Genomic DNA, 15,621 nt, shown 5'->3' with positions numbered 1-15,621 from the left:
TCTCATGTTGAATGCACCATTTCTTCTTTTTTATTCTTTTGCCCTAATGCTCAGTGACCACAAACGCCGCTTGTGGCGGTTATTATTTTGGCGGTAGTGGAGACAAATAATCGGGCTTTTTGCAAAATTAGAGTCGGGGCTATTTTTATTTCCGAATTTGGAGTTTGAGAAAATTTTATTTGCGATTTTGGGGTTTGACTGCCACGTGGCAGTCGAAAAAGACGCCTGGCGCCTCTTTGACAAGCGCCAGAGCCTGGCGCTTTGTTTTTTTTTTTTTAAATGTCTGGCGCCACTTAAAGTGGCGCCAGACAATTGTTTTTTTTTTAAATTGTTATTATTATTATTTTTAATTATTAATATATTATAATAAAATATTTATATTATATTATTTTTTTATTTATATTATATTTTTATAATAATAAATATTTTTATAATAATAAATATTTTTTATAATTTTAATATATTAATATTTAAAAAATTTTATTATTAATATTTAAATAAAAATTACTGAAATTATATTTCAGAATTATAAAATTGATATTATATTGCGATTAGATGGATAAATTTTTTTATTATTTTAATATATTAATACAGTAATTCTGTAATTAAATAGTATCAATATTTTTATATACGTTTAATGTTATTTCATAATTTTACAAAATACTAAGACTAGTTATAAATAATTATTATATTTTAGAAAAATATTTTCAATATGTAATAATATTATAAAAATATTTAGAATTATAATATTATACTCTATTAAATCTGTATAAAATAGCTTTATTGAATTAATTACTTAATTTAATTATTTTTTTATTTTTAATAAATTATAAACAATTCGTATAAAATATTTAAAATTATTATATTGCTTTATTTAATAAATTATAAATAATCAAGTGATCGTATATAATATTTAATTATTATTTTTTATTAATTATTTAAATTACATTATTATTTATAATTATAAAAATAAATAAATAAATATTAATATTTAAAATTATAAAAATTAAATTTACTTGCTATTTAGAATTATAGAATATTATTATAGACTACTTAAATGTTGCATGCGATCACCTGATTGTTTATAATTTATCAAATATAATAAATATAATTAATTTACTTTGAATTAGATTAATTAATTATTTTTTTAATAAATTATAAATAATTCAATTCTCGTATAATATCTCATAGTATCTAATAGTAAGATAATATAATAATTATTTATAACTACGCTTAGTAGTTTGTAAAGTTATAAAATAACATTAACCGTATACAAAATATTTATACTATTTAATTACAGAATTAATGTATTAATGTATTAAAATAATAAAAAAATTTATCACTTTATACGATATGATTGAATTATTTTTATACATCTCATCGCAACATAATATCAATTTTATAATCCTGAAATATAATTCCAGTAATTTTTTATTTAAATATTAATAATAAAATTTTTTAAATATTAATATATTAAAATTATAAAAAATATTTATTATTATAAAATATAATATAAATAAAAAAAATTAATATAATATAAATATTTTATTATAATATATTAATAATTAAAAATAATAATAAAAAAAATTAAAAAAAAAACAATTTTCTGGAGCCACTTTAAGTGGCACCAGACATTTAAAACAAAAAAACAAAAGAGCCTGGCGTCTTTTTCAGCTGCCACGTGACAGTCAAACCCTAAAATCGCAAATAAAATTTTTTCAACCCTAAATTCGGAAATAAAAATAGCCCCGACCCTAAATTTGCAAAAAGCCCCAAATAACCTTATCTTTTGTCTAGTACTAGGGTTGTTGGATCTATTGGTCTTTGGGTTGGAACTTGTAATGGTTCCTTAGTAGCTTTTTTTTTTTTTTTTTTCTGGTTAAAAACCTGTAATTGCCATACAATGGACCTGCAGGTCATTTTCCTAAATGAGCAGAAATATTTATGGAACCTGGGCTGGGCTCCCGAGAATTAATAGTTAGAGACCCGGAATCAACCCAGAGAAACTTGGGCTCGCTCAAGGAAAAAAGAGAAGTCCTTGGATTAAAAATAAATCAAGATTATTATGGACTGTCGTATTGCATAAAAGAAGGCAAGATGTAGGCCCGATTTCCTGGCAGGAAAAGAGGACTGGATCTCATAATTTTAACATATCTGGGTCCATATCGCAACATTTTTTTTCTTTTTTCCTACGCAGTTGAGTTGATAGCTATGCTGTGCTGCTACTGCAGTACGGTGGCGTTTTAAGATGGGATTTAGTACCACCATTAAATGTACACAATTTGCCAAGTCTTAGATTTTTTTTTTTTTAAATGATCTCGATTAATTTATTTTTTGAATTATAAATTTGAAAAATTATAAAGAAAAATGAATTCCCAAACAAGTAAAGATGATTGGATGCCAACCTTTTACAGTGGATCAATTTTTCGCTTTTTTTTTTGGGGGGGTTGGTTGCGCAATGCCCCAGTGGGCAGCTTTAATGCTGTGCTGTGCATTTCCCAGTAAGCAAATTGTCCACCACACGTATCATTATTTCTCTTCTTCACCTTCCCCAAACAAATGTGCACTCAGCACAACGCCAGCTGGATTTTCTACGTGGCAACTCTCTATAGGCTGCAAAGTTTTTCTTAGGACACCTTCATTGGATGCTATTGCTATAAAGCTTCTATTTACAACCCATTATTTATTTTCAATAAATAAATATTAACACCTCATGACCCAAAACCAGGTCAGGTTTTATCTCCCCGTTAAGCTGTCCGTGTCTCCTCTCCAGCCCTGCATTATTTTACATTACACACTTCTTATTTTCTTTGCTTTTTTTAATATTATTTTAAACAAAATTTGTTGTAATTATTTAGAACGAATTCATACTATAAATATATAAAATTTCATATATAAATCCAATTTAAAATAAGATTTGTCATTAAACAAAACTTAAAGAGATCCACGTTCAAACAGTCTACACGTATATAGTACGGCCTCTGTGTCTGAAAGCGCGTCATTTTCCTTCCATTTCTTTTCCTTCTCTCTCCTCCTCACTCACAGACCTCCACAACAATGGTGTTACTGTCTTCTCTGCCTCAGCTATTCCTCCTCTTCCTTCTATTCACATTCACAAATCTCTGCTGCTCCATCCCTGTAAACACCTCCAAAGACTACCTCAAGCTCCCATTGCTCCATAGAACCCCATTCACTTCCCCTGCTCAAGCCCTCTTTTCTGATATCCGCCGCCTTTCTCTCCTCCAAAATCGGCCCTCTTTCAAATCGCCTGTTACCTCCGGCGCTTCCTCTGGCTCCGGTCAGTATTTTGTCTCGTTACGTCTCGGTTCTCCCCCTCAATCTCTGCTCTTAGTTGCTGATACAGGCAGCGATCTTGTCTGGGTCAAATGCTCTGCCTGCAAAAACTGTTCCAATTACTTCCCAGGATCTGCATTCCTCGCTCGCCACTCCTCCACATTTTCCCCAATTCACTGTTACAACCCACTGTGTCAACTCGTTCCACACCCCCAACCTAATCCCTGTAACCACACTCGCTTGCATAGTCCCTGTCGATATGAGTATCTATATGCTGATGGTTCCAAGACGAGTGGATTCTTCTCCAAAGAAACCATAACGTTAAATACAAGCACCGGAAGGAAGAAAAAGCTGAAAAATGTAGCATTCGGATGTGGGTTTCGGATCTCAGGTCCAAGCCTTACGGGTGCGAGCTTCAAGGGCGCCCAAGGGGTGATGGGTTTGGGCAGAGCACCCATTTCGTTTTCTTCCCAGCTGGGTCGTCGTTTTGGTAACAAGTTTTCCTACTGTCTGATGGACTACACACTCTCCCCGCCTCCCATCAGCTACCTCATGATCGGCGGCCTACAAAGCAGCGCCGTATCGAGGAAACGAATGAACTTCACGCCATTACTGGTAAACCCTCAATCGCCCACATTTTACTACATTGCCATCAAGAGTGTATCCGTCGACGGTATAAAGCTACCAATTGATCCCTCTGTTTGGTCAATTGACGAGTTGGGTAATGGAGGAACGATCATTGATTCAGGCACGACGTTAACTTTCATAGCAAAACCAGCTTACCGGGAGATTCTTAAAGCGTTCAAACGGCGGGTTAAGCTACCAATTGCGGCTGAGGAATCACCAGATTTCGATCTTTGCGTGAATGTGTCAGGCGTGTCAAGACCCGCTCTACCTAGAATGAGTTTTGAACTCAGTGGTGACTCGGTGTTTTCGCCTCCATCGATGAATTACTTCATCGATACAGGTGACGGAGTCAAGTGTTTAGCGATTCAACCCGTTAACTCGGATGACGATTTCTCCGTGATAGGGAATCTGATGCAACAAGGATATTTGTTGGAGTTCGATAGAGACAAATCGCGGCTCGGTTTTTCACGTAGCGGGTGTGCTAAGCCCTGACATAAAAACGGAGCGTTTTAATTTTTTTTTTTCCCCCTTAAATCTTGTTTTCTTTCATGTATTGGAATTTTTAATTTAATGATCAACATGTTGCTAAATATAAATTAAAGTTATTATTTTCGGAAATTGTGGGAATTTTTGGACCATTGAGCAGCGCACTTTTTACCTTTTACTTTTTACTTTTTTTTCCTTTTTCCCAAGTGGAAAAAAAAATGGTGAGGACCATTTTAGTTAAATGTTTTATTATTGCATTATTAATTTAATAATTTATTTTTTTTACTTTTAGGCAATTGACTTTAATTATAAGATTATTATAAATGTTTTTGACTTTGCTCATTACTTTTCTTTTTTTTTAAAAAAAATAATAATAATAATAGGAAGAGGGGATGCCATTCCTATATTTATTAGGATTTTATTACAGGCATTGTCCCAACTATAAACATAAAATGTAGAGAGTTGATATTACTTTAACGCGATTTATGTGTAGCGCAGACATCATAACAAGTTATATATATTCACTTGAGAAAAATGTTTTATAAAAACTAGTTTTTGTTTAGAAGTTAATTAAATGAATGTAAATTTCCAAACCTCTAAATCAATTCCAACTCATTTAATAATAAAAGTCATATTCATATTCATCTCTACTTACTATTGATCTAAGATTCATTGCAAATAAATAATTAAAATAATATTTTATTTAAATTTTTTAATTATAAAATGAATCATTGCAAATAAGAAAGTAATTTGGCTAATTTATTCTTCCTAAATAATAATTGTGATGAGATGGCTTGATATCATTATTCTTGTCCTTGCAAATAACACCTAGGAAACATTTGCTCTCACTGCCAAGTTCACTCCCTGCAGAGAACTAAGATAAGGGACCTATTATTTTCCTACCTTTTTATTCTCTGCAGGGAAAGACTTGGACATGGTATAAACTAGGTAGTGAAACAGGGTGTCTGGTCCCATCTCTCTTGGTAAGGATGATCCTCCTATTTTCCTTTTTTTTTTTTTTTTACTGATAATTTCATTCTGTTTGTAGAGACTTCCCTAATTTAGGTTGACATTTTTAATATAGGGTTGGATAATTTCTGCAATAGTTCGAGCCATACAGTTAATAGAGATAAGAATCGTATTTATTTCTCTAAGAATATGTCAGGCATAGATAGGAGATAGCTCAATCGTTCCTTGGGATTACAAAGACAGATGACTTAGGAAATTATCTTGAAGTTCCCATGCTTCATACCCATGTCATTAAAAGGACTACTTACTAGTTCATCATTAACAAGATCAGAAGTAAGCTTGCAAGCTGGGACACTTGTAAACTCTCTTTGGCTGGAAGAGTTACCCTGACTTAGTCAGTGACCTCTGCTATCCCTATCTACATTATGCAAACTTCTCTTTTATCTAGTACTTTGTGTGATGAGGTCGACAAACTGTGTCGGCAGTTTATATGGGGTTATCATGGTAGTTCCAGAAAGTTGGTGCTTGTACCATGGGAACAGGTTCAACGACTAAAGAATTGTAGTGGTTTAGGTTTTTCAAGCACTAGGCTCATTAACCATGCTTGCAACACCATTTCAAGTTGCATGCTTCACGAGCCGATCTCTCATTATGTGGATTCAAATGGTCAATAGCATTGGATCAAATTTGAAGGCTTCCTCCCTCTAACAATTCTTGTTAAGATCTCTAGTGTCACTCCTCCTTCGGTACTTATGACTGCAGATAGTCCGCTTTAGTCCCTTTCTAGCTTAGGTATTTTTACCGTAAAGTCTGCTTATTCTTTGATTGCTAACAACCATTTGGTAGGCAATCATTCTTGCTGGAAGCTGATATTGAAATGGGGAGGTCTACAAAGAGTGAGGACTTTTCTTTGGCTCACTTTGCATAATAGGATTTTAACTAATAGAAAGCGCATGAGAAGACATCTCTGTCCCTCGGCCATCTGTGAACTGTGTAAATCCAGAATTGAGACTACTCTACATGACCTTTCTTCTCTGAGGCAAATCATTGTGTTGATCATTTGGCTGGATTGACTTCGAAGTTCCAAGTTCAGATGGAGGCTAGTTCCCTTACTTCCTCGTGATGTTGCGAAAGATAATAGTGTGATTATTAGTTAGTCTTGCTGGATTCCCCTTTCAAAAAAAAAAAAAAAAAACAAAACTCATAAAATTAAATAAATTCATAATTCCCAAATGCTTTATTATGATCGGATAAATTATTAACAATCTACACAAATATTTAATAAATTACATTTTAAAATTTTAATAATTGTATAAAATATTTAATTTCCATTTATTTAAATATAATATATAAGCATATATAGAATATTACTATGAAAAGATATGTTATTTTAATTAATTTGAATCTGATTTTAATCCAACATGGATTTTTTTTTTTTAAATATAACTCATCATAAATTCATTTATATATTTTACTCAAATATGTTCCCATATAATCGAATTCAATCATATACTTAAAAATATCCAAAATGTTTTCATACCCTACTAGCTATTAGCTATTATTATAAATGTGAGAACATTTTTACAGAAAGTTTGAATTTTAGAATCTTCATATGCCCAAATAGAATCTTCAACTTCAAGGGTCAATGCCCGAAATTTGCATCCTAAATGCATGTACGAGGCCCGAAGACTAGATTCTCCCAAGCCCAATGCACCTGAGCTACCCCAGGCTCATTTATAAAGAAAAAAAAATTATTTTTCCAAATGAATATTCAAAATATTTATCAAATATTTAATAAAATTTAATAATTTTAAGATGAGTATAATTGAAAAATTAATTAAAAAAATTTAAACTGATTAGAAATGGAGCTACAGCTCATAATTGGAATGGACTTTGCAGCACAGCTAAATCCCATTGCAATTTTAATGGAGAATTAATTAATTACAGTGTTAAGAATAGTTGCTAAAACTGCACGCTTAAAAGAAAGAAAGAAAGAAAAATTCTTTTTATCTCTTTATTAAAAGGAGAAATTGAAAGAAAGCTTAATTATATGTTCAGATCAGGCTTACAAAACCCTATTAATTACTGTTATTATAGTTAACAGAAAGACTTGATGATGGATCTCTAGATATATATATCTTCATTAGCATTTGCTTAAGTTGTAAGATTTACAAATTCATTAGGACAATTATAGCATTTGGGTCTTGTGATGCAGAGATGAGAAAAGAACCAAGCTCTGTAATAATCTCCCATTTTCATGGAAGAAAAAAGATTAATTAAAATGCATGCTAAACAGGATAATCAAAAAATATAATTATAGAAAGAGACACATCATGGTGCAATATGAATTAATGGGACCAACTTGATCTGCCAAAAAGAATGTGTTTGGTTAAATTACAAGTTAAATATTGATGATTATGATGAAATGATTTCTCAATTGATGACCAATACTCATCCAATAATAATCATCAAACAAAAAAAAGAAAGCCTTAAATATTATTACTAATAATTCTAAATTTAATTAATTTTTTTTATGTTTAATCTATCGCATGATTGATAATGTCTCACATGCTTGGAAGCCTTGTAATAATGATCCAAGATTATGTCCCAACAACAGGGATTTGTCGGTAATAATCTCATCTTTAAAGGTTCTAGCTTTGTTCTCTTTCTTTTCACCATTGCTTCTTCTTCTTCTGCTTTTTATCTTGTTCCATTGTTAGTGGAACTGAGCTTTCGGCTTTGTGAAAATGATAATGAGAGCTACAGCTACAGCATTTTCTTTATGTACTTGTAATGGAAAGAGAGATGCTGTGTGTTCAGGTGGAGAGTATCATTTGATGCACAAATGCACTGTCCTACTTTGAGGACACATTTCTTGCAAAGTGATATTTGACTTTACGTAAAAGAAAAAAAAAAAAAAAAGGAAACAAAACCCCATCTCCCAACCAGACACAAAATTACACGTACGTTCATGCATTATTACGACAACTTAAGCTCCATTTCCACCCAAACTTTAGTCCCATGAAGAGATCTTCCTCGGTTTAAATCCACGATCCAAACTCATCAGGGTTGATTCAATACAGAAACTGCTATTTCTTTGCCATGCATTAATAACTTACGCGTGCAAATGCAGAGTACATAAAGAATATATCTTGGGTGGGTTAGGGTTTCAATAGATATGGTGAAGAGTCTCTGAGCAGCAATGGCCAATGAGAGGAAGATGTAATCCACTATCTTTTGAAGTCCCCAAAGTAAACTTTTAGTGGAAGCCATGAGTGCCTATGTTTGTAGTTCCTAGAAGTTCAGTGTGTGTACTGGAAATTAGAACAAGTTTTGAGAGAGATCTAAAAAAGGAAATGCTCAGGCCGGCCAGTTAGAGTATAAAAAAAAGTAACTATGAACAAAGAGTAACCCCATTGTTGGATGGCTTTTTACAGTTTAAAGATTTCATGTGCCATTGGCATGCCTGCATCACCCTCCCAAAGCTTTTACACTTCCTATTTTTTTATTATTTTTTTAAAAATTACAATTTAATCATTGTAAAATGGAAAAACTCATTAATTAGTTTATCAATTTTAAAAAGGGAAAATTACTTTGCAGTCCCTCAGGTTTAACGTAATTAACACTTCTGTCCCTCTATTTTGGCGACCCAACACTTAAGTCCCTCACTTTCTCTTCCGTCCAATTTCGCAGTCCTTCCGTTCAAAATAGCCGTTTGGGACACGTGAATTGACAAAATTAACCCTCTTCTTCTTCTTCTTCTTCTTCTTCTTCTTCTTTCTTCTTCCTCCTACCCAGCAACCCAGCAAATCTTTCTTCTTCTTCTTCTTCTTCTTCTTCTTCTTCCTACCCAGCAACTTTTTCTTCTTCTTCCTACCCAACTTCTTCTTCTTCTTCTTCTTCTTCTTCTTCTTCTTCTTCTTCTTCTTCTTCTTCTTCTTCTTCTTCTTCTTCTTCTTCTTCTTCTGCAACGGGAGAAAGCATGAAAGAGAAAAAAAAAAAAAAAAGGAATTTCACATTAAGAAAAGGGTATTTCTGGAAAAAATTATCACCTCTCACTTTTGACTCTTTGACCAAACGGTTTAAATGAACGGAAGGACTACGAAATTGGACGGAAGAGAAAGTGAGGGACTTAAGTGTTGGGTCGCCAAAATAGAGGGACAGAAGTGTTAATTACGTTAAACCTGAGGGACTAAGAAGTAATTTTCCCTTTTAAAAAATATAATAAAACGTCCCGACGTATTAAAAAATTTATTAATTAATCGTTTCGTTAACTTTACAGTTAAGTATTTTACTATTTAATTTTTATATTTTTTAAAAATATTAAAATATAAATAAATAATCTCTCCATAAACAAAATAAATGAGACTCACTTTAATATTTTTGAATTTATGATGGATCGAATCTATTAAAACGGTATGGATCACATGTAATGTATTTGAAAATAATTTAAAAAATGTAACTTTTTTTAAAAATATTTCCAAAAACTGTGGCATTTTTAAAAGTAAGGAATACTGTTTTTAGAATTTAAATTAAATTGATTTAACGTTCCAAACTAAATTTATTTTGATTTAAGTTTGTAACTAAAGATCAAATTGGAGTTATATTAAAATCATTTGTTATAATTTATTTTGTAAAAACGAATTCAAATAAATTATTTTAGAATTATATAAGACTTTATTTTATTTTAAAATATTTTTTCAATTTAAACAGAATTTACAAGTTATTTCATTTAAGAAAAAATTAATTAAATGGAATGTTTACGAAAAATATTTTATTCCAAAAGGATCAACAAAATTAATATCAAACCCAAAAAAAAAAAAATCAATTTTTATGTATTATTTTTAGAAGTAGATCATTTGATTATGTATATAAACATGAACTTTTCCCCCTTGCAGATAATTAAAAAATTAAAAAAGACCTAATTATTATAGTATTATAGAAAAACTAATCTCTATTAATTTCTATTGTTTATCTCATTCAGTGGCCACCTAACGTAACAGCATAAAGGTGAAAGCCTAATTAAACAGGCAACTTTGAAGCATGCATCTTTTAAATATTAGAAGCAAACCCTAATAGTGAGAACCACTTCATCTAAATATTTTTATAAGTAATTTCATATGAGCTCAGGTTGGATTCATAAACATCTTCAATTGTGTGCATTAATTCCTAATTTAATATTATATAATAATTTATAAAAAAGAAAATAAGAAATTATTTGAAAACTTACTTCTTAGGATTCTTAAGTTATTTTTAGAAAAACTCAAGTTATCCTTGTGCAAAATTTCATTTACAGCCGAAAATGGCTTCTGGTTGGTAATTGGAACTGAAAACTAATAGCTAAATTATTAGGAGGGGGCAATGGGCAGGCAGAGTGGATTTTGGCATTATTGTTTGTTGCCGCCCCATTAGGCAATCGGTCAGGGTGGCAGCGATTAAACAAAAGGCAAAGCCGCCGATGACGGAACTCAGAATTTCGGACTCTTTTTTTAGTATTATTTATAATAATTTTATAAATTAGTGCATTTAATTAAAGCACTAATTTTTCTCCAAGCCGGATGAAAATGTAGAAGATAATTAACCCACTTCATAAAAATGATCATTGGAGACAAAATCCATAGAATTTTTCTGAACCATGAAAAGCATTTTCAAAGGTGTTCTCGAGCGAAACATGGACAATAATCGATGGCATGAGCCAGCTTTCATTCTTTTTTAGCTTTTGTACGTCGAGAAATTGACATATATAAAAACTGATGAATTTCTGTTATGACTTAGATCATATGGCTCGGCGCATGCACGCAGAATAAATCTGTTTTTTTCACCATTTTCGGAATTGTACATTCTTTTCATAGCTCTGATCAAATGGGTGAAGTGGAGAATGAAGCTTTGCAGATTGTACTATAAGAGCACGAGCCTGCCCATTACAAATCGGTGATTTTTTCTAATTTTCTCTATTTCTTTTCTTTTATAAGGGAGTTTAATTTTTATTCAGAAAGTAATTTATACATGAAATTATTTTTTTTTTCCATGTAAAAAGCTGTGAATTTTTCATGTCAAAAAATATAAAAAATCGTTTTTCTAAAAAAATGTGTTACACAAAATCCTAGAATTTGAAACCTTGTTCAAATGTACAATTACTATTTAGTTGGGTCCATCAATATGTCGGGGGTTACTTTATTGTATTAAGGAAAAATTAAATCAGTATTTTCTTCTAAATTTGAAGGCATATATATTTTAATTAGAGTTTTTTTAATAAACATTGTTAGTTGATTAAAAAATGAAATGAATTAAGACGTGACTCAAAGCCATTATCGTGCCCATAATCACATCAATAACCAGCTGAAGAGATACATAATTAAATATGATTATGCTTATATATTTTAATTAAGTAGATCCAGCTAGGTCATGCATCTCATGCAATTAACACACCCACTGACGAAAACAAATATATTTATAACCACAGAGTTTCTACCCTTATAGCAAGGCGAAACCTTAAGAAAAGGTTTAGGCCTAAGGCCCACCGGACTTTTCTCATAAGCAAACCAGTGTACGCGGCGCGCTTCAATCCAATAACATGAAGTAGGTAGGGGTGTAAACGAACCGAGCCGAGTTTTGAAGAGCTCAAATTTGGTTCGTTAAAATTTTTTCGAGCTCGAGCCGAATTCGAGCTTTACTCATATCGAACTCGAATCGAGTATTAAGAAGTTCAAGCTTGGCTCGTTTAGCAAACGAGTTTAGACGAGTCGAGCTTTTATTGAGCTGAGTCGAGTTTTTATCGAGCTGAGTCTCGAATAGTTCACGAGTAATTTAATTTATTTACTTGTATAATGAGTTTTAGTTTAAAACTAATAAGTTTAAAACTAAAATAATTTTAGTTAAATAAGTATATCTACAAATTAGCATGTAAACTTATAAATATGAGTTTTTAAATCTTAATGATCCAAATATATGTAAGTTTAAGAGTGTAACTAAACTATATAGAGCTGAATTTTAAAAAATTTAGATTTGGATCATTAAAGTATATGTAGGGTTTGAGTTTATTTCTCTTATGATAGTAATTTCAGTTTGCTTAACGAGACTGTTCGCGAGCCTGCTTATGAACTCAGAAACGAGCCAAGCTCACGACCCTTAACGAGCCGAATACTATGGAGTTCAAGTTTGGCTCGTTTACCAAATGAGCCTAAAAATTAAGTTCGAGCTTGGCTCGTTTAGAAATCGAGTCGAGCTCGGTCGAGCTTTTATCGAATCGAACCTCGAATAGCTCACGAACGGTTTGGTTCATTTACACCCCTAGAAGTAGGCTAGATCAGGCACACACACAGGCCCATCCTCAGGAAGTGTAGTCCGGTGACGTGACAGAAGGTAAATGGGTAGATCTAGTCACTTCGCAGCTCTGCTCACATACGCGTCAGGAGGAATTAAATGATCATTTCGCGTGAAAAAAGATTTTGACACATTCGTACGTACGAACTTAAGTGGTAGAGACATGTGACATCGTTGTAGAGAGTCGGTTAGACATCACTAACAGATAAAAGGAAAAGGGAGAAATGTATTCTTTTTCGACTAAACTTACACAACAACCGTAAATTTTACTTTATGGATTTCAAAACGTGAATATTTAAATTTAATTTATTTATTATATTTCATTAAGTTCAAAAGGAAAATATTATTTAGAAAAAAAAAGTTAGAATTCTTATTTGAGTTGCTTTGGTTGGTAAAACAAATGATATTAGTGCTAAAATTGAAGGAATTCAAAACACCACTCAGCTCATCAAAAAGAAAATAAAAATACTACTATAAGTTGGTTGGTTGTGTAAGGTAGATAGGGCAAAAAGCATAGAAAGAAACAACAACGTCATGACAGAGTGGGATTGATGTCATCATAACCTCTCACCAAAGGACTTGTCGTGGCTAATGCTTAATACTAGTGCTAGTGCTAGTGCTGTTATCATCAAATGTTTGAAAATTTTTATTCCCAAAAAAAATAAAATAAAATTAAAATCTTAATATTATTATAAAAGAAAAGGTTTCTAAAAGATGAAAAAGTAGTATATAAAAGAATGGGACCAAAGCAGCCATGCGTGCGACCACGATATGAGTCCAAAAGGGTGAAAACGTAAATTTCAAAATTAATATTAATTAATTGAATTAATATCATATAAAGATATAAATTCAATTTAATTTTTATTTTACTATTAAGATTCCATGGGAACAAGCTTGTTTATCAGTGCTTTGAAAACTTCATTAGTAGTAATTATATGTAATTAGTGGGTATAATCCATATTATTAGTACTAATATAGGTTTTTTTTTTTCAAAAAAAAAAAAAAGCCAGCAATCTGAGTAATGTATTAGACATATACCTCGATCTTCATTTGTACGTCTTATAAATTATGTTTTTTTTTTATTTTTTAATTATTTTAAAATTATTTTTTTATATTATAATAATATATAAATCGAATATTATAACTTTGTTTAATTTAATTTCTAAAAAATCTTTCAAAAGTATAAAAATATATAGTTGGCTTAAGTTTTCATGTGATGATCTGAGATGTGGTGAGTTCTTTTGGGCATGGACATGTACACAAGGATTCAATCTAGCAAGAAAATTAATGGATCTGGATAGATGGTTAGTTAATAGAAATTTGAGTAGGTAAAAATTTTAGATGGAGTTTCGGTGTGAGAGGTATTCAGGGAATGGTTAAGTGATATTTCAGTAAGGTATATATATCTTGATTTATGCTGACATTCTCGGACTTATGTTCTGTCAAATTAGATGAAAACATATTATGACAGATATATTAGACGATTCATTAACAGTAGGCAACCGGCTAATAAATACGAAATTGGTTGATTTATATTTTATTTGTTTAATCGTGTTAAATTAGCTGAATATACATGCATTTAAGACTTACCAGCAATTTGCACTTATCTCTAATCGTATTAAATCGTACTCGGTTTATTCAATCGTTTTAAAAATCAGATTTTTTTCTTTATTAACTTAAAACATAATTGAAATGTAGACATGTATTTTGATCATAACGAGTTTGATATTTTATAAGTTATCACCATGTAAGCTATAATCAGAATGGCTAGCAATTGAGTGTATTATCCCAATTTGAAAAGGTGACATACTAGATGGATCGATTTAATAATTTTCCTTGTTTGATTACTGATTATAAAAACACCTGAGTTACCACTTACGTATCAAAAGCCATTTACAAACATTATACTCCCTCATATATATTTTTACATTATTGAAAGAAAGTGATTAATATAATTAAACTGATAAATTTTATATTGCATTTTTTAAAGTAGATGAAAAAAAATAACCAATGAAAATGTTAAAATGAATGCTTTCACATTCTCTTTTTCAAATGAGATGGAAAATTCAGTATACTTACTGGACCCGACTCATGAAATACTAATAGATTGTAGATGCCTTTATTTAAAACCAAAAAACAAAAAATAAAAATAAATTGGTTTAGGAAATTTTATATTTTACCAACTAAATTTATGAATATTTATCAGAAAATCTAATTAAATTTTGACAGTGGTAACTAAACACTTTTAAATAGATTTTATAATTGAGTAATCAAATTAATTGATTAATTTTAAATTAATAAACATAAAAAAAAAATCAACCATTCAATTCATTTCCATGGACTTGAGTAGTAAAATATACAATTTAGGTTATTATATACTTCATGGATAAAATTTAATTTTTTCTAAATAAATTTTGGATTTTAGTTATAACTAAAAAAACAACTGTTACCATCTAAGTAATCTTACTAATTGTAATAAGATTTTCTTCCACTAAAATAAATACTATCCATTGATAAAATAAAATTAAATAAAAAAATAAAAGAAAAATTATATATTTATATTTTTTTGAAATGAAAATTGAGGGAATAAATTCTAAAAATTTTTAGATTTATTTGGATATATTTATTATTAAACTATATTTGTGAGTGAAGTAATATATATATATATATTATTTGGAATAGGAGAAAACAAAAATAAGATGAGAAAGCAAATGGCACCCACTCTATAACATGATCAGAAAAAGGGTTTTTTGTATACAAAGTGATGAAAATATAGAAGCATATACTAACTTTATAATATGTTGGAAACGAAAAGGGAATGTTAAAGGGCCACCACCCCATTCATTCCCTATCTAAATATTCTCCTAGTCCTACACCTACCCAAACTAAAAGAAAAAATAAAAATCCAAAAGGACCTCTGTC

General features: G+C 30.7%; 1 protein-coding gene across 1 annotated transcript; it reads left to right on the top strand.

Annotated features, from left to right (window-relative positions):
• Positions 1 to 2,947: 2,947 nt before the first annotated feature.
• On the top strand, positions 2,948 to 4,559 carry LOC110616763 (aspartyl protease family protein 2). The gene has a single exon (XM_021759243.2). It carries the CDS (start codon positions 3,058 to 3,060, stop codon positions 4,411 to 4,413), a length of 1,356 nt encoding a protein of 451 aa, XP_021614935.1. The 5' UTR covers positions 2,948 to 3,057; the 3' UTR covers positions 4,414 to 4,559.
• Positions 4,560 to 15,621: the final 11,062 nt, after the last annotated feature.

This window comes from Manihot esculenta, chromosome 6, assembly GCF_001659605.2.
Source record: "Manihot esculenta cultivar AM560-2 chromosome 6, M.esculenta_v8, whole genome shotgun sequence".
Classification (NCBI taxonomy): Eukaryota; Viridiplantae; Streptophyta; class Magnoliopsida; order Malpighiales; family Euphorbiaceae; genus Manihot; species Manihot esculenta.
The sequence above is the reverse complement of the archived record's forward strand: the minus strand, read 5'-3'. Positions and strand labels throughout refer to the sequence as shown.